At 40.8% G+C, this 19,250-nt stretch overlaps 1 protein-coding gene across 2 annotated transcripts in view; it reads right to left on the bottom strand.

Annotated features, from left to right (window-relative positions):
* Positions 1-16,142, bottom strand: part of esrrgb (estrogen-related receptor gamma b) — a 42,321-nt gene extending 26,179 nt beyond the window's left edge. The window contains exons 1-3 of one of the 2 annotated variants that reach the window (XM_069696646.1): positions 15,655-16,142; positions 5,515-5,930; positions 211-327 (exon numbers count right to left, since the gene is read on the bottom strand). In XM_069696646.1, the coding sequence (XP_069552747.1) occupies positions 211-327; positions 5,515-5,930; positions 15,655-15,704 (583 nt within the window). In that variant the 5' untranslated portion in view covers positions 15,705-16,142. Of the gene's footprint in view, positions 1-210; positions 328-1,060; positions 1,200-5,514; positions 5,931-15,654 lie in introns of those variants that run through there. The other variant, XM_069696648.1, reaches the window with a different exon arrangement.
* Between the last annotated feature and the right edge of the window lie 3,108 nt (positions 16,143-19,250).

The raw sequence follows: 19,250 nt of genomic DNA on the forward strand, positions 1-19,250 counted from the left end.
AAAGAGAGGCAAATTTCAGATAATTTTTTTCACTTTTTCTTGAAATCTTACCAACATTTTAAAATGGTAGTTAAAACTATTTTTATACTGTTGTCCGACTAATCAATTTATCAACTCATTGTTTCATCTCTCCAGAAGATATTTGAAGTGAAAAAAATAATGAGGAAAACATGACGCACAAAAAGGAGAACATGAAAAATGAGAACTCACCTTCTTTCAACATGCCAACTTTAAGACATTTCATGAAGCGGCAGGCCTGGCAAGACTTTCGTCTCCTTTTCGTGATCTCACATTCGTTGGTGGCCGGACAGCTGTATTCAATATTCCCTGTAAAAGATTAGAAACATGAATTAACTCTTCTGTGAGCCTGAAAGATACGCATCAGCAGTTAGGAATAATTTGTTTCAAAATTATTGCACTGAAAAGGAGATCAAATCCGAAAGGGTAAACAACAGGCACAGAGAGATAATAAAAGACATAATGTGTGTGTGCGTACACACACACACACACACACACCTGTCCCAAGGTGACCCTGTGTGACACTCCTGAAGGAGAGGAGGGTTTAGTGGCATTTTGATGGGACATGTAAAAAGCACCTCCCCGCCCCGCGGTCCCACTCCCATTTTGATTCCCAGATAAATTAGCTTCATTAATGCAGAGCGTCCTCTCTGCAATGCTCACCACGACCCTTTCCAGCCCATCCTTCTTCACCTAAAGGATGATGGGAAAGCTGCCCTCCCCTAACAACACACGGGCAAAGAGATGGACTCAAGAGCCGTGCACTCTGCATAATGTTCTCCAGTAAAGACCAGGAGCTGCTGCTAGACTGGACGATCTGAGGCTCCCGTATCATGTAGCAAAGCTCGATGTATTATTCAAGTCTGTCTTGACGGTTCTTGGCTCACTATGTAAAGTATTTCCTATGGAATTTAATCACTCAGGTCCAAAAACAGCCAGAAATGCAGACATATTGAATCTGCTGCCATGTAGACGCTGCTTCTGTTTCTCACCAGGTTCCGGTCAACTATTTTTCCCTTCCCCCGAATCATTAAACACACACTTCAAAAGTTGACATGACCCCAAGAATCCAATGACAAATCCTCTTCCCCAAGTATCCCATGATTGAATGTTTAAACAAAGTCCCGTAAGTCCAGAGATGTCCTAATGGTACCTAAAAACAGAAAACCAGGTGTTGTCCGTTGCAGATCTGCCAGAGTTGCCCCCCCAGCCAGCACACACACAACCTCCTGTTGGTCAAGGAGAAGGTGCCAACATTTATCAGGATCCCTGGCATCAATGGTGCCAGCAGGGTCACATGCACAGTTAGGGGGCCCGGGGCACCATGCCAGGATGTTGGCAGAGGCTGCTGCTCAATTCAGGGTGGGTGAAGTCTGTTAAACTGAGAGGCATTAGCAGGGGGAGAATAAAGTACACTGCGGTGCTTATGTGTGGCGTCGCACGCTGTGTACCACTTCTACACTACAAACTACCTCTATACAGGACTACGACTTTGTCCCTGTTTCGGACCAAATACTGATTCTGAACAGGGTTTGAATATGAACTGCGTGTTCACAGGAAGAAAGACTAAATGTAAATGAAGTACACATTGACGAAAACACACGTTTTGAGTTGTCTGTTGACGAACACTGATGTCCCATCACACAAGAGAGAGTTTTGACAAGCAAAAATATGAATTAATTCTTTGGAAAAACACTTTTGGGGGGTATTTCAGAGTCACACACTGATAGCACACTTATTGCGGTGAAGTACATTTATTTAATGATTGCTTTTTTACAGTCCGACAGATACTAAACGATACATATTGTATTTATGTATTGTATACAATTAATGTAAGAATGGAACAATTATTGCACTCTTTTGTACCAACAAAAAAAAGATGCAATATGTGTGCTAATGAACATAAATTAATCTATACAATTGAAAAAATAATTTAATGAAAAGAAACTTAACATTTTTCTCAAGATTTAAAATGCTTAATTTTTTTTTTAGGTTTTAAAATCTGCTCAAGCTGCTCCACTAATATCTGCTGTTTTTGTCATTTTGCAGTGGTGAGCAGTGCATTGTGGGACAATCCTTAAATACTCTCCATTTGTAGTGAATTTCATATAATATTCACTATTTGAGTGTTAGATGTGTTATTTGTCAGGCACCATAAATTTTCTTTACAATAGAACAAGAAAAGTTACTTTCTGCTGACAATCCCATTTTACTGTTGTGCAACACGACAGAGTGACTGTCACTTATGAAAAATGTTCTCAATTTACAGTTCACTATGAAATACACTAGTGTATCTGTAATGCAGGGAACGGAGTGTTTTTAGTGTTCCTCCTGACATTTTTTGTATATTTTTATAAAGTTTCTGGTATGAACACAATCAAAACTTCTTTGGAAATATAATTTTGACAGATAATTTTAGTTTACATCTCTTTTCCATGTTTTTTGTTTGTAAAAAAAAAAAAAGTAACAGAATACAGTGGTAGCAGAAACAACCTGTGTGTGTGTTGCTGTGTGTGTGTGTGTGTGTGTGTGTGTGTGTGTGTGTGTGTGTGTGTGTGTGTGTGTGTGTGTGTGTGTGTGTGTGTGTGTGTGTGTGTGTGTGTTGTGTGGGTGGGAAGGCTGCACTGGGGGTCCACAATAGACTCAAATTGCCTACCTCTAAAAGCTCACTGTCGGCATACCCTCTTAGTTAATCAGGTCTTGTGTCCACCTTTATTTCTCAAAGGACATTTCAACCACTCTAATATCCTTCCTTAACCTCTCTTATTTTCCCTCTAAATTTTGATATATTATTATGCCATGCTATTATCCACGTGCTCATCTCCACTCAAGCTGGACCTCTCCTTGTCCTCCTCCTTACCAAGGCCGGGACCCCCCTCCCTGATTACCATTCCATTAAAGTGGCTTCTCCTCTCTGTGAATGACCACGTCCCCTGTCCCTTGTCCCTCTGCCTTTATTTAGAGGACTCGTCAGCGTCTCTCTCTCTCTCTCTTTCTCTCTCTCCTCTGTTATTGCCCCGACAACACGTGCCTGAGCTTCTAATTGGCCCCCTTCTCGTCCCCCTCGGGTGTGGGCTTGAGGGGCCTGGGGGCAAAGAACAGATCCACACCTCCCACCCTCCTTTCTTGACTTTCTCCCAAAGAAATGCTTGGTTCTTAATTACAGTCACCCAACACTGATTGTTATTGACTGAAACTCCCGTGGCTCTGGACGAATGACGGACAGATTAAGCTCATTACAGGCCTGTCCTCCACGAAGAGAGAGAGAGAGGAAGAAGAAGAAGCAGGAGGAAGAGGATGGATCTGTCAAATGCGAGCATTATTTACTGTCCTTACTATACTGTTGCTGGTCAGACTGAGACACACGCAGCCTCTAAATGACCAATGATTAAACAGAAACTGGTATTTGAGATTTGGATAAAAGGCCCTAATTACATGAAAGTTATTCTCTTTTTATTTGTGCCTTTAAATATTTTGAATCGGACGTGAAAAACACTTCAAGGCTATTAAAAAAAACAGAGAGCCATTTAGTAAAACTGTCAACACTGTACATTAAGTTCTGTTAAATCCAACGGGTTGTATGATGGTACAATTTTCAGCACATGAGAAAAGTGTTCTTGAAATATAATACCTGACTTCAGGCCGTAATCTGGTGGCCAGCAAGCAGCTGGTGGATCAGATATATTTCAAATGCATCTGTTTTGTCCTCAAACTAAACTTTTTTTGGACATTCTTCATCCCAAAAGATTCTTTTAAAAATATGCTCTTCAAAGTGGATGTAGATTTAAGAATTTTAGAGTACGTTGCCGCCTGCTCATCAATTTATCATAACTGTTACCACCATTATCGGCAATGTGAATATGAATTATCTGTGTAGCAGCCCAGAAACTAAAGTGGACGCGTTTTACTTGTGGTGTCCAACAGCAGTAACAGGAACAGCTGAAAAGTGTGTAGGGCAATAATGAAACGCAAAGTGATGAGAGAGAGCAGCAAAGAGCTTCGCCTTGAAGATCCAGAGAAGCACAGCTGTTTATTAAATCAGCCAAACTCCTTTATGTTGGCAGTAATGCCATTATGTTTTTAACACCCACCAATAAAATTAAAAAGGAATTAAGACGACGCTGACAGGTTTTCGACAAAATACTTTTCCTTTTTCAAATTTGCCTGCTTCGCTGTGACCTCGCTGACCTCCTGTCTGACTCTGCGTATCCAGACATAAATGCCGCAAATGAAATACGCAAATCTGCTTCTCAGTTTGCGGCACATTATCTCTGTCCGAGTGAATATTCTGGAACAAATCCCACACATGGCAGAGTCAATGCCAGATGTATGACTCGCATGCAGACACATCAAAAATCACAACTCGCAGCAGATTTACAGTGAAAAGCCAGCTGTAGCCACTCGTGGTCACTACGCCGTATTAGTCCCGTAAGAGCAGAGGGTTGGAGAGCAGCAACGAGCAGCACCGAGCAACACGTGGTACACATCACAATGAGTTCCTCATCTGGTGAATGCGCTTTCCTGCGACTCACAACTGTCGTGGTAAACCTTATAGTAAAGTATTCAAAAGCATCACGAAAAAGCACTTGTGAAGTGGGACGAAGTTAAGCAAGTACTGTTTTAAGAACAGTCTAGAGGTACTTGTACTTTACTTCCAAATTTCAGTTTTACGTTATGTTGTACTTCTACTCCACTACATATCAGAGGGAAATATTCTACTTTTTATTTCACCACTTTTATGTGCTAAACTTGTTATGAGATATTTTGCAGATTAAGATTTAAAAAATGAAAACATATTGTTTAATATGAAATCAGGTGTTTCCAAATATTTTTTTGTTTGTGGCCATTTTTGTAGGCGAGGCTCATTTTTCAGATGTCTATTCGATGTTATGTCAGACGTAGAATCACTGCAGCATTTCACAGAAAAAGACAAAGATTCATGAAAAGTTAAAAAAAAAAATCGAAACATATTTGTGTCGCTGTACTTCATTGATTCTGTTATTCTCTTCCATTAATCAGTTCACGACTCCCCAGATTTATCAGGTGATCCATTTCCCCGCTGATTTGGGAACGATCCCTGGGTCGGGAATTATTTGACTAAACAATCTAATGGTATGTAATGTAGGTAAAATTAGATCATCCTCATCCAGCTTCAATAATAAAATGCTACTTACACCTCAATGCACCAGAAAAAGATGTGCCGTAAGCAGTGAAAGGGGAAGTGTGTTTACTTTTGATACTTTCTGAGTATAATTTGGTGATAATACTTTTATGTAAACACGACTTTAAAAGCAGGTCTTTTACTCATAAATTAAGTATTTTTAGATTGTTGTATTGGTACTTTTACTTAAGCAAATTATTTGAGTACTTTGTCCCAGATTGGGTAAAAGATTTCTCTGCAAACATCTTTGCAGAATATTTCACCACCTGGGAAACTACAGAAAACAGTTTTACTCAGCCGTGCCAGTGAAAGTCAAGAGAGAAGGTGGGAAATACCTTGTATCGTCCTTTTGAAAAAGGCTTTGCAGGCCTCGCAGGAGGCCACCCCGTAGTGGTACCCTGAGGCGATGTCGCCGCACACCAGGCACAGCCTCTTGGGAATGGCATTGAGCATGTACTCGCACTTGATTGGCGAGTCATCTGCCATGCCGCCGGAGCACTCCTCGTAGCGGCGCAAGCAGGCGCTGCCGCCTCCGAGCATGCCTGGGTTGAACATTGGCGGGGAGTCCAGGGTGTGCGAGCGTCCACTGACGGCGTTAATGTAGCCGCCGCTGGCGTCGGAGTTGCCGCTGGGGCTGTGGTGACTGCCGGTGTCTACGAGCGAGGAGGAAGGACTGGAAGGCTCAGTTTTGACGTAAGAACCGCAGCTCGAGGAGAGGTGCCGGTCCTCAGAGGGCATTCTGGTTAGCAACCTGGAAAATCACACACAAGAGCAGAGCTGCAGTCAGTTTTAAAATTTACAGTAAATACGGAGCAGGTGATGCAAATGTTCAGCAGGATTTGTTTGGCAATTTTTGGAAACTGAGAAGAGACCGTTTTTCCTGGCTTACAGGGCATCTTCAAACTATATCTAATAATTCTGTTTGACCTACATGAACCCAAACAGTGCGAGAAACTCCCAAATTTACTTAATTCGTCCACACAAAAAAAAGTATGAACCAGGCTTCAATCATATAAAACGGGTGCCTTTTTCTACAGAACCACACACGCGTGACATCAGTAAGCTGCAGCATCAATGCGCTGCGTGTGGCTTTTCTACCGTCGTCGCCCAATCATCCTGCGAGAAATTCATCAGCTGGTTCCTCTGAGTTTGATAGATTATGTTACAGACACAACCATTAATGTGCTGGAATGCCAAGTGATGTACTGCGGTCGCCGATTCCTCTCAGGCAAAATGGTAACTAACGACCATGTCAACAGATGCCCCATACATCTTGCATACAATGCCCACAATTGGGCGGCTGCCAGAAGTAAATGAATGAATGAAACTTCAGAAGGCTGTTAATGGACAAAGAGAGGTGTTACGTTCAGCATACGGAGGATCGGGGTAATGCATGACCCGATCAATAGTTCCGGTGATTTTGACAGTGGAAGGGGCCGGGTTGCAGTTGGCTGACGAAGACCTGAGATTAAGTTGCTCGTTCCTAAATTTTCAACATAAAGTTTGGAAGGGCTGAATTAAAGAAATATGGTGCATTTTTAAACACACACATAAACAAACCAAAAAAGGTGCCGGAAGGACTATTTGCATCGCTGCGGGGTTTGATAAAAACCTTTCGTATTTTAGAATGGGAACTTATTTTCGCACATTTCACTGGAAGGTTTAAAGTACATTTTTTCAATGTTACGTTTTATAAGAAATTATCTCAAAGCTCAATGTGGGTTGGACACGTCTTTTGTTTTACCCAAAACAACAACAACAACAACAACAACAAACTTCTGCTGCTGCTGTGGGAGGACAGTGATTTCTCTTTGAGGCAGTAAAGTCCGTGTACGTTGCTGTACTTGCAGTACATTCAATAATATTCTCTCAAACGAAGCATGAAATGAGGCCCGGGTCTGTGTTAGAACTGCTGGCTCCGTCTGTCACAGTTGGTGTTGATCTTGCACAACTTCGTCCCTACGAGTCGTAAATATTGGGCGAGAGTGGTGGAAAGCCACGTTAAGAATGTCAGCAGTGAGTTCATGTTTTTATTTTCCTCCCAACTTTGTCTTTTATTTGCCAGAGGCTGCCGCCCCCCCCCCCCCACCCCTTTAAAAAAATATCTATTTGGTGTTGTGCTTCGCAGTGTATTTTCCCTCTTTTACCTCTGTGTGAATGTGTTTCTATACAGCCAGGAAGCCATCAGGCCCCGATGACATGAAACCTCTCTTTTAACTGCTAACGGGTAGTGGGTGGAAGGAGGGAGGAGGTGATAGCCTCCACCCCTGGGCCCTAGATCAGATCTATTGATCCTCTGCTTCCTTCCTGTTCCAGATGAGGCATGAAAAAATAAACCCTCCTCTTACGGGTCCCAGACATTCCTTATGCATTTTTAATCAGTCAAGACTGTTAACATAGCGCGAGATGGAGAAGATACAACATTATGTTTGTCTTTATTCTGAGGCTTTTGTGGTTTATAAAAGATTCACAGGACTCATGTTAAATCTTTTTAGCAATCAGCATGTACCTATAGTCAATTGGACGGTATATTTTCTCCCATCTGAGGGAATTGGAGAGCGGCGTGGTAACAGTTAATACATCATCGTAGCCAGATAGGGGGGGATTCCCTATGGAATAGTACATTGTGGCATATGTAAAAAGTAGTTCATTCCACACTTAGCACACAGCAACGCTGGGGAGATGTTTTTGTGTTAGCTTTAATGGAAATTTCTAATGGGTCCTTTCAAATCTGTCGAAATGAAATAATGGCACGAACCACCAATTCGCGCGGACAGAAATAGCTTCATAGTTTCATAATTTGGTTTCCACCTCTTATAATAAAGAGATGTGGAGTTTTCTACGCACAGCCTGACTCTCCTCAACCCGAACCGCTCCCTTGGCAACACGCACTCACACACACACACACACACACACACACACACACACACACACACACACACACACACACACACACACACACACACACAAACGCAGTGCGCCTAATATCTAATGAGGTAGTGTTTGCTCCGCCACGCAGAAAAATAGTACAAACCGAGCAGACAAGCAAGACTCATCAGACAGACATGAAGGTCACCTGCCTTCTCTGTTCTGAGAGGCCCAGACGGTCCCACAATGGACGCCTCCGAGCAGCAGATGCACAGGTTTCAGTTTGTCCACCGTGCTGGAAGAGCGAGAGCGTCTAGACACAACTCTAAAAACGACACCATGTTTAATGTGACTGGAATGCGGTGCACGCTTAGATCACGAACCACTTCTTTTTTTTCGTATTATTTTGTAAAGTGATGGACGCGAAAACGACCCAACAGAGCAGCTTAAAATCTCCAATGTTTGCATGTGCATGTGTGTATATTTTGGCATGCGTCCTCATGCTGGCAGTGTTGCAGATCCCCAGCTTCCCTACACAAATCCTGAATCCATCCACCTCGTCTCCATGAAATATGTTTTTAAAATTACACCCCCAGTCAAAAAATAAAAATAAAATAAAAATAAAATGCACACGGAAAACAATTCTCCACAACGACCTCATGCCGTCCTTGTCTTGAGTGATGGGTTAAACATATGGATCTCCATATTTTACTCGGTATTTTCCCACTGAAGGGAAATATTATTGTTAAGCTTGGGGTTAAGCTTGTAGCAGGGAACACGGCGTAAATCATGGCGCTGAACACAGTCGTACATGGAAGCACAGAAGGACAGAGGCAAGGAGCCATGCATGAAATTAGTTCATTAATCTTTCTATGATAGGCTGTCCTTGTTTGGGGCAAACTCTATCAGCTTTAAACTGAGTGCCCCTTCCTGCCTGACACATAGATTACACAGTTAGTCCGTGGCCGGGGTGTCTGGGAAATGGATGGTCATGCGAGTGGGAAAATGGGGTAGCGTGTGTCGTCCAAGTGTTAAGTAGTAACAACACCATGCGGGTGACAGCGCTGGTGCAAATGAAGGTCATCAGAAATGTGTGTTCTCAAATTCAAATACATGAGAGTAACGCAGTTGTTGTTTTTTTTTTTAAACAGAGGAGATACAAGTGAAAATACACCATATATGTTGATTTGACAATGAAAACATAAATTTTAGCTTTTGCTCCTACCTTGCGCTTCACTTAAGTGCAAACACGCGTAAACATTACATCCTAAATTCTGGTTACTACCTGTGACGACCTGCATTGCATTGCTGTAATTGTTGCATCCATGTAGCACCTTCAGCTGTTTGAGCTGAGGAACTGTTTACCTCAGTTTACCTTTACCTGCTTCCCGATCTAATTGAGATTTTATTGTGCGTCTTTGCTCTTTGTGGTAGGTTTCCATGTACATATCTCTATTGTGTGTATTTCATTAGGCTTTCCGTTTAAGTATGAATGCATTCTATGTTTCACCTGGCTCCATGACAAACTCTGGTAAAATTAAGTTATGGTTTAATCTGCTAATCGTTTTCTTGACTAGTCAATTAATTACGTCTACATTTAAAAATGTTTGAAATGAATGAAAAACGTCCATCCTAAATCTTCATATGTCCATTTCCTATGACAGAGAAATAAGACAAAGACTAAATACACCTCTATAAGAGTTGACTTTTTACTATTACGCTACAAATAATTACAAAATGTATAATCAAAACAGTTGATCGATAATAGATTAATTGACAAACTGTGTCAGCTCAAAGTTAAAGCTGGAGTTTATATTTTGTGGTTTAACTGAAAGACTGTATCAGATTTCTGCAGCGATTAATCTAAATGCAGCGTCCGCTTACAAAGAGTGCACTCGCGGGAGAAAGTGTGATGAAAGCTCCAGAAGTTAGTTAGTGGACCTGGTTGTATATTACATCACAGATATGTGCAGCGAATGTTCACAATTAATCTCCATGCTCTTTGTATGTTCTGCTCTGAGGTCATTTTCACTTGTTCTACTAAATCTTTACTTTAAAGTCACCACTCCTGAGCTAGTAAAATGCAGCACTACGTTTATATACTGATGTATGCCGTTTCTGCTTCTCTGCCTCCCCCACACACACACGCACGCACACACACACACACACACACACACACACACACACACACACACACACACACACACACACACACACACACACACACACACACACACACACACACACACACACACACACACACACACACACACACACACACGCAGAGAGAGAGAGAGAACTTCCAGCATATGGCCTCTTCAATGTCACTGCCACGAGGAGAGATTGCATAGATTTCCCACATGGATGATGTCTCCTTACCTGGAGTATCAACCCCCATCTACATACACATCCACCACCTCTAGGAAATTGCTCTCTCTGCAAAGTCAAACACACCCCTAACTGCCTTTTAAAAAGAGACAGAAGACGGAGGTTACGGGGGAGAAAGAATAAACGAGCAGAGACTTAAGCCGTCATTGAGAATCAGAGGAGGACTCATGAGGGACAGTTACGATATTGATTTCATAAATAAACAGAGATGGCCATCGATCCTAATGTTATTTTGCATTTCAATTACTGCCCAGAAACATAACCTTCAAACGTCTGCTTCTCCACAGTAATAACATCCACTGATAATCACAAGCGAGTCTTGTTCGGCACAAATTGGCTTTTCTCTCAACCCTCCCGCCCCCCTCCACCTTTTTTTTTTTTTTTTTTCCAAATGTGTAAATGACACAACTTTGCATTTGCCTAATGGTATTAGAGCATGGGCTGAATTTCAAGTGAGACTCTAGCTGATACAGTAAGCGCTCCGGTCAATTGACACAATGCAAATGAACGTGGTGAAGAGGAATTAAGTTCACAATGTGAGACCTCGTGAAGCTACAATGAGGCCCATTAAATTAAACATGCCGGCTGACCCACACTCCATGATTAGACCTACTGCTGCTGCCTCTTCTGTGTGTGTGTGTGTGTGTGTGTGTGTTTGTGTGTGCGCGTGTTAATTTCATTTGATCAATAAAACAAACTCCTTCTAAGAAGTCCTCTCTGCTGCTTACATTCAGCTCTGAACACATGAAAGGCACATAAAGGCACATTCATGTTCTGATTGAACAGCGGCTGCAAAAAAAATATAAAAAAAAAATAATATAATAATAAAAAAAAGGTCCATCTACATCCTGATGAATTCAGAGTCCTTGACAGGCTGCCTAAAGGATATATCTATATCAGGGGGGGTCATGACACGTAATGAAGTTATTTCTCCTCTCTTGCCGTCACACACAATAGAGCTGGGCTGCACCCTCGTATGGAGCAGCCATCGCCATTAATAAACATGACAGCCATGAGAAAATACAGCAGCGACTTCAGATGTTTAGAATTGTTTTTTTATCTCTGGCAATTTTTCCTTAACTTTATGAAAACTGAAAGCTGGTGGTAAATGAAAGGTTGGAGGTAAGCAAGAACCCCACCCCCACCCCTCCACACACACACAACAGGAACACAGCGCAGTACTTTCCCACCACCTGCTCGCTCCATCAGTCAGTGGACTCTGGATTCTCTTGGCTTCCCCTGTCAGGTTTACTGGTCAGATCAGCCAACTATATCAAACAAAGTTGAGATAGATCACAGCCGCGGTGCATATATGAATTTTTTTTTTTTTTTTATAAATTTTTACACAAAACCGAACCATGATAATGTCGTGTTCAGGGCAGAGAGCTGGCCGGTTCCATGCAGTGCTGAAAGGTGGCTGGAAGCAGCAAACTTTTTCCACTCATTAAAGTAATTAAGAAGACTCTACAACACCAGCTTTCATAATTTCCACCACGAGTGAACCTTAAAACTCTACTTACTATCTCTAACGTGGACAAAAATGCTCTTGAAGAACACATAAGACCACAATCAGAAATAATTCAAATGTAATCTCAGAAATCTGTTTCAAACACTATGTGGCAAAATCACTTTGAAATGACCACTGCTATGACACTAAAGTGTGTTTGTTCTGCGCTTAATCTTCTTATTACTATTATGATTTCGTATCGGTTTCCACACTATATGTGAATATTTGAGCTGGTGAATACTTCCAGTTACTAAACATTTGTAGTGCCTAAATTCACCTGTCCACTGCCAAACAACACAAACAACTCCAGGAAATATTCTGCCTCAATTTAATAAGAATATATATTTCCAATATTCCTTATTTAAAATTTGCGCATTCATACGTGCCGCTAATTTTAAAAAAAAAAAAAAAAAGATAAAAAAACGAACTTTTGAAAGACAGAGTTTTTATCTATTCAAATTCTAGATTTGACTGACACTGACTAATGGAAACGTTTCTCAGTAACGTTATAGGCTCAGTATGACCATGTGCATAATAAATGCACATGCAATGCATGATAAGATGATGTGCTCCTCTTAACAGACACAGTCAGGTGTTCCCATGTATGGCACATCTAATATTAGATCCCAGGTCAGTTTGCGATTCTTTGGTCTAATCAGTATGTGCGTGCACGTACAGTATGTGTGTATGAGTCTATGATTGTGTGTGTGTGCGTGTGTGTGTGTGTGCATACATTTGACCGCTTATGAATTCCTGTTTGTTTGCTGGTGAAGGGCACCTATGGGAACAGGAGGTGGGACGAGAGAGAGAGAAAAAAAAAACTAACTGGTTGTGATTTATTAGAGCAAAGTGAACATTTAAACTTTAAGTGATGTGGTTGTCAAAAGCGTTGGGGCTCATCAGATTACAACTGGAGATGCTCTCAAGTTGACCATTTTTAAAATTAATAATTATTTGTTCAACATTTAAACAATTTATCTTTTTTTCATTATGGATATATAACATTTTAAAAAATGTTTTAGAAGAGAAGTGTGTCTCGTGAAAATAGTCCAGAAACAATTTAAAAGCAGACAGTAGAGGGGAAATTTTTCTCATCTCTGAATTTTGACTGACTTAAAAATGGAGAGTATCGGAGGAGGCAGATTTTAATATTTTTTAATGAACTCTGGTCCAGTTTTTATTCTTCAATTTTCAGTTATAGCTGCACATTATTTTGATTTTGGTTATACACTAGTTAAGATATATTAAAATGAGCTTTAAGCGACACCAAAACAGTCCACATTTTACAAGATTAAGTCATTTAATATCTGTCTGCTGGTAGAAGAGTATATTTCCTTGTCCAGCAGAGATGTGCCGTGGCAGTTGGACGCTACACTCATCAGACCTTTCACCTCGGGCCAGTGGGCTGGTCATCGGGCCAAAAGTCCTCAAGGGGTTAATAGCATTCCTCAAAGCCAAACCGAACTAAACACTGCTTCATGTAACACTAGAATGCATGAGCAACTACACTACATTTACTTCCAGGTGGCTAAATGTATGACAGGAAGGTTGACGCTACTTAAAGGTTGAGGCATGAAAATCATATATTTGGTTGTGATTAAATTTTTCTCAAGAGTGTGAAGATTTCCTTGAGTTTATAGTTAGGGAAGGCAGTTTTATTTATCATGTTTTGCTTTCGGCGATATAATGTAATAGTAATGCGCATTAAGTTACATATACTCTCTTACATAATGTAGCATTGATTCCACGAAGAACTCGGTAAAAACTGTTAAGAGTTGTGTAAAAAGTGTTCATTTGTGTGTTGGTTGGGTAATGCCAGTGTTTGTGTGGCTCCCACACCCTTCAGTGTTAGAAGCCAATCAAATGTGACCTAACGGACAATTTGACAGCTTCCAAACATAAATATGAGCTTATTTACCTGAACATATGCGGGAATGTATGCGTATGGACATTCAACCCACTACTGACTTAAATCGCACGCATACATTTTTGCATGCATTCATATATGAAGCTATACAGAAACATGCCGTCCCACAAACATGGCATGACACACACACACACACACACACACACACACACACACACACACACACACACACACACACACACACACACACACACACACACACACACACACACACACACACACACACACACACACACACACACACACACACACACAAAATGTACACAGAGACCTGCAGGGTCACAATAGGTTAATAGCATCATATTACTGGAATTGTCTTTTTTTTTTTCTTATTTAAATTCTGCTTAAACATAAAACAGAAACTTTGTTAATCCATTTTAAAGTTTTAATTGGACAGTGGTGTATGTGAAAAAGAAGAACTGTCTGTTTTTTTTTTAACTACACTGACAATCTGCACAGGAACTGCGGTATTGAATGTCAAAGCCTTTACAGACAAGACATGAAACAAATATATTTAACCCAGATCTGTTACTTTTATACAAAATATCAATATAACTCACAAATTCTCTGAGCAGCTGTGGTTCAAGATTACACTTCTTAAACAATTATTGTCCTTTTATTGAGGAACGTTCTGTAATTAATTTGATTGCAGTAATTAAATTAAATTAATGTACATTCCTACACCGTCTCAAACTGCAATGTTGAAATTATTAGAATTTTTGTCATTAGAAGACTCGAGTGCAAATTTGGACATTAAGCAACACAAAATATTATTTCTAAAGTAGAATGAGGTTCTGCAAAGTGCATAAAATCTAAAGCTATTATTGTGATGATAACTCCTAATAAAAGCTTTTCAATACAAAGTGTTTTGTTATGCTGACCAATGACAGGCTGTAATTTCACTGACATGAGTTTTGTCTTGAGCCTGTTTAGAGTTGCTGCTCTGATGCAGTTACAGTGTAAACATTTGATTACACTTGTTTAACTTTACACGGGATGGTTCTTCCCATTCTTCTTCTTTTTTTCCCCCTAGAGTCTTGTGGAGTTTGAAATATCCCTGTCCTGTAAAAGGTACTAAGCAGGTTAAACCTTTCCAATCCCATCTACAGCTTAAACATTAAGAGAAGATCCCAGTGAACGGTCTCCTCGTCATATTTGGTTATGAGAGGCGCATCTTTCCAGCCATGCCAGGAGTGCAGCAGCGGGATGGGACGGAGCTCCGAATGGGATTTGAGAGTTTCTTTGACTTCTCATTTCCCGCGGCTACTCTAAAACGAGCTGCTTGGTCCCTGCTCCTATTAAGTAAATGCACAACAACAATGTGTGTGTGTGCAAAGTGAGTATTTAAATAGAATTAACTGCACTTTCTTTACGTTTACTCACAGAGACTGCCTAACAGTACAGTCACAGTTTACTTTTCCTGGGACACCGGCTGCTGCTACAGAGGAGTATTCTTCATTAATCTGCCTCTGGCTCTTCCCTGTGGCTGAGGTTAAACCCGGGATCCTGATGCAGAGCTAGACAGCTGTAGGGCAACCATCCGACCGGACTCCCTGCGGGCTGCGCAACTACAGCTTCATTGGTACTACTGAGCTCTGCTGTCCCGCAGAAAAGGGATGAATACAAGAAACTGCCATCTTTTGAAATAGTTTGCTTCAATTTTTTTTCTCACAAATGAATAAAATATTTTTAAATAGAAATCGCAGCAGAAATTCTGTCAGGTCAGTCAGAAACTGAAGTGTAGATAAAAAAAAAGAAAAATGATGCATAGAGAGGAGCACCTACTGGTTGTGGTAGCACAGAGGGTCGGGGATGCACAGTTCGGAAACATCCATCAGTCCACGTTAAGCATTCCAGGTGTTGCAATAAAAAACAGATCAACAAACAGCTGGGGGAAGCGCTGGAGGAGGAGATCAGTTCCTAAGTCTCCACATATCTTCATGAAATGTTGGTCAGGTGTTCCTGGGTGTTGCCTCCCCTCCCTTCCCTGTTCAACACACACAAAATTAAAAAAAAAAAGAACTGTCTGCCTCGGCCCAACAAACTCCAGTCTGCACAGGTGCTGCACGCTCAGGCTCAGGAGTACGAATGGTGTGAGGAAGAGTACAGAGGAAGAGCAGAGGGGAAAAAAAAAAGACCTTGAGGTAGAGAGGATAAGGAGAAACGGGGAAGCAAGTGTGAAGAAGAGGAGAGAGAATAAAGAGGACGGGAGTGACGGAGAGAGAAAGAGAGAATAAAAGATAAGAGACAGATGGATGGAGAGCAGCAGCGGTGAGAGCGCACTCGGGCTGAGTAAGTCAGTGAGGGGATTGAGTCTCCATTGAAGACGAGGGGGCTCTTTAAGAGCAGGAGGGAGTGGCTTGGTGCATATGGAGCGGCCGCCATTGGTCGGCTACGGGAAGGCTGTCCTGGCAGTCCTGGCCAATGGTGATGAAAGATTACTGAGATGAGATCGGCTAATGGGCAACCAGTCGGGGTCCATTCACAAGGGAGCGCTGCAAAGCACAGCGACTCAGACATACCCCCCTAAAAAGACAGACAGAGAGATAGACACAGACAGAGAGACAGCGAGAGACAGACAGATAAGAAGATAGATAGAGAGACAGATAGACAAGATAGACAGACAGAGAGACAGATAGATAGAGTTTCTTTGGAGTTATAGCTGTGTTTAGGAACTGCAGAGGTAAACAGAAGTTGACAGCAGCAACTGACAGGCAACAGAAGTAGCGGCACGCTCACTGAGGGTGATTTAAACAGGTCTGTTTACGGTGCTTTAAAGGGCTCAGTGCCAACTTATGAAGCTAAACTGTTCCCTTTAGTCTTTTATCCTTCGCACAACAGATCTGACTCTCCACAGCCTGCCCTCCTTTAAAGTAATGACAGCTGCTTCCCACAGCATTTCACCAATCATGCTGGGAAGAGAGGGGGATCTACCAATCCCAACAGAGGCAGCCTGTAAGAAACGGAGCAATAATGACCTCGGCGGGAATGGGAATAATGACGACGACGGAGATGTTTGAGCGGAGCTTTACCACGTCTGTGTAATGTGGTAGCCATCATCAGAGGAAACCCAAAGCCCCCCTGCCACCCACCCTCCAACCCACTTCATCAACCCACATTTTCCTGATCGATACAAAACCCATCACAAGCTCTTATTGATCACAGCGCTGCCGTGTCGCCAGAAGCCTCGGGACAGACTCTGTTTCCCTACCGTCTTTTAAATAAAAAAGGAATTATAAATTTGAACGTTTTCTTTTCATGTCAGTCCATATCAGAGTCATAGGCGCAAAGGCCAATTGCTTTAATAAAGGAGCTGTGCATTCCCAATTACATTTTTGATCAATATTTTGGCATTTAATGTACTTTCCTGCACAGCAAAAGCAGTGTATTCCTGCTGATGTGATTAAGACATCCAGACATAATCAATAGAGGAGATATGTTTATGTTTTTAATAAGGCCGAGAGAAAAGAAAGAAAAGGAACGAATCCTCAGATGACATGTATGGTTTCACATTAATGTTGAATAATGGAGTGGATATTAATTAAATAAAAAAACAAATGTTTCCCCTATTTTCAAATTGCATTATATGCAAAATAAGAGTGCACATACTCAGCTATAAGACATTTCTTAAATATAAATCTGGTAATTTAGTTTATTAGACACATTTGAACTTAATAAATATGAGTAAATTTATATCAGACTTAAAACATTTACAGCATTTCATTTCTTTCTCCACTTTTGTGTTGGCAGTTTTCTGAGGTGGACCATACGTACATCGAAGGCTCATCTGCCTCTCAGCAAGCCAACTCACACAGGGTGGGGACACCAGGGCTTCATGGCATCTGACAGGAAATCTATTGAGCCTGTAATCCCACCATCACGCTATCACCAAACGAAGAAACAGTAATCCAATCATTAAGTCTGTAGTTTAAGAAAAAGCAGATTTTCAGCTCTACGACAGAGAATGTGTCTCTTTAAGGAGATCAGAGCAGTCTTGGATGTAAGCACTGTGCACTTGGAGGCAGCAGTTTATGTTTTCATAATGGTTTGGCTCTCATTTGCTGGGTTTTATTCTCAGTGATGTATTCCCCACCTTCAGTGTCTCTCAATGCTCGACTACATCATTAATTTAGCAGAGAGCAGATGAGTAGAGAGGGGATCTGGATTTGTTTTTGGAGTGAAATTTTGACTTGTGTAATATGCATAATTGAAAACGTGTGCACTCGTGGACACAAACACACAAAACCTGAATTGTAAATGACTAAAAAGGCTGAGTTTTAACTGAGTGCATTAAGCAGCATGTTTCTGAAAAGTTCAAAAAGAACCAATCGTTATCTGTCAATAAATCGTAATTACGTATTGTGATGGGCCGAGGGACACAATTTCCCTGTCACACTAGTTGTATGCAATTACAATTCTTTGATTCATTAGCAAACTGGTCTTTTATGTCTGACCTTCTGACCTCTCTGAAAACACACTGTATCATGTGCGGCCGAGTGGCTCAGCAAGCAGTTCAACTGTTGTGGATTCAACTTGTGACACCTGCTGTAAGTCAACAAAACTCTCATACAGAAACAGACTGAACTTAATCGTTTCTCAACCGATGTATTTAAAAGTTTATCGATTAAGAAAAATACAAAAGAAATAAAAGAATAAACTGTTTTCCTTACTTAAGAAGAGCCTGAATTATTGTGGAGCAGCACATTTTGTGATCAAACTGATGGCTGTAAAGTTTTATTTGACTCATATTTCACTTCAACCAATCACCACTCAAATAGTTGCCACTGTGATTTTAATGAATTTATCGAATGACATTTAATCAGCTGCTGCTTTAATCAAATTACTGGCAGTTGATAAAAAAAAAAATAGGTAAGGTGGAAAAGCTGTATGAGGGAAGAATTCAACTAAAAAGTAGTTTTCTTTCACATATTTCATAAGTGATGTTTTTTAATTTTTTTTAAATGAGCACTAAGAATAAAATGTTGGTTTTTATTTTATAAAATATATTATTTATCCCAGTATAAAGGTGCTGTAGCAATATACAGTAGCAAGGTTGCATATATCAAAACTTGATTTATAATTTCTGCCTGTTGTGTTGTATTTCTTTTTTGGGGGTTAACTTTATACTGATGTATTTTTGGTTTTATAATGCTATTGTTTATTTTACATGCTTTCTGTCTGTCGAGCCAATGTCAGGAATTTGTATTCGGGAGCTTAAAAATCGAATCATTTTAAAAATCAAATTTATTTGTATCTAACACATAAACCTGACAAAAGTACTGCAGAAAATAAACTTCTAAAAGTGAGGGTAAAAGCTTCAACTCCACCTCCACAGTTAACCACATCACAAACAAACCTGTCTTCATCCAACTCCTTTCACA

Source organism: Brachyistius frenatus, unplaced genomic scaffold (genome assembly GCF_029030835.1).
Source record: "Brachyistius frenatus isolate BFR_SWC_R1_liver_20210118 unplaced genomic scaffold, ASM2903083v1 Contig_21, whole genome shotgun sequence".
Lineage (NCBI taxonomy): Eukaryota > Metazoa > Chordata > Actinopteri > Embiotocidae > Brachyistius > Brachyistius frenatus.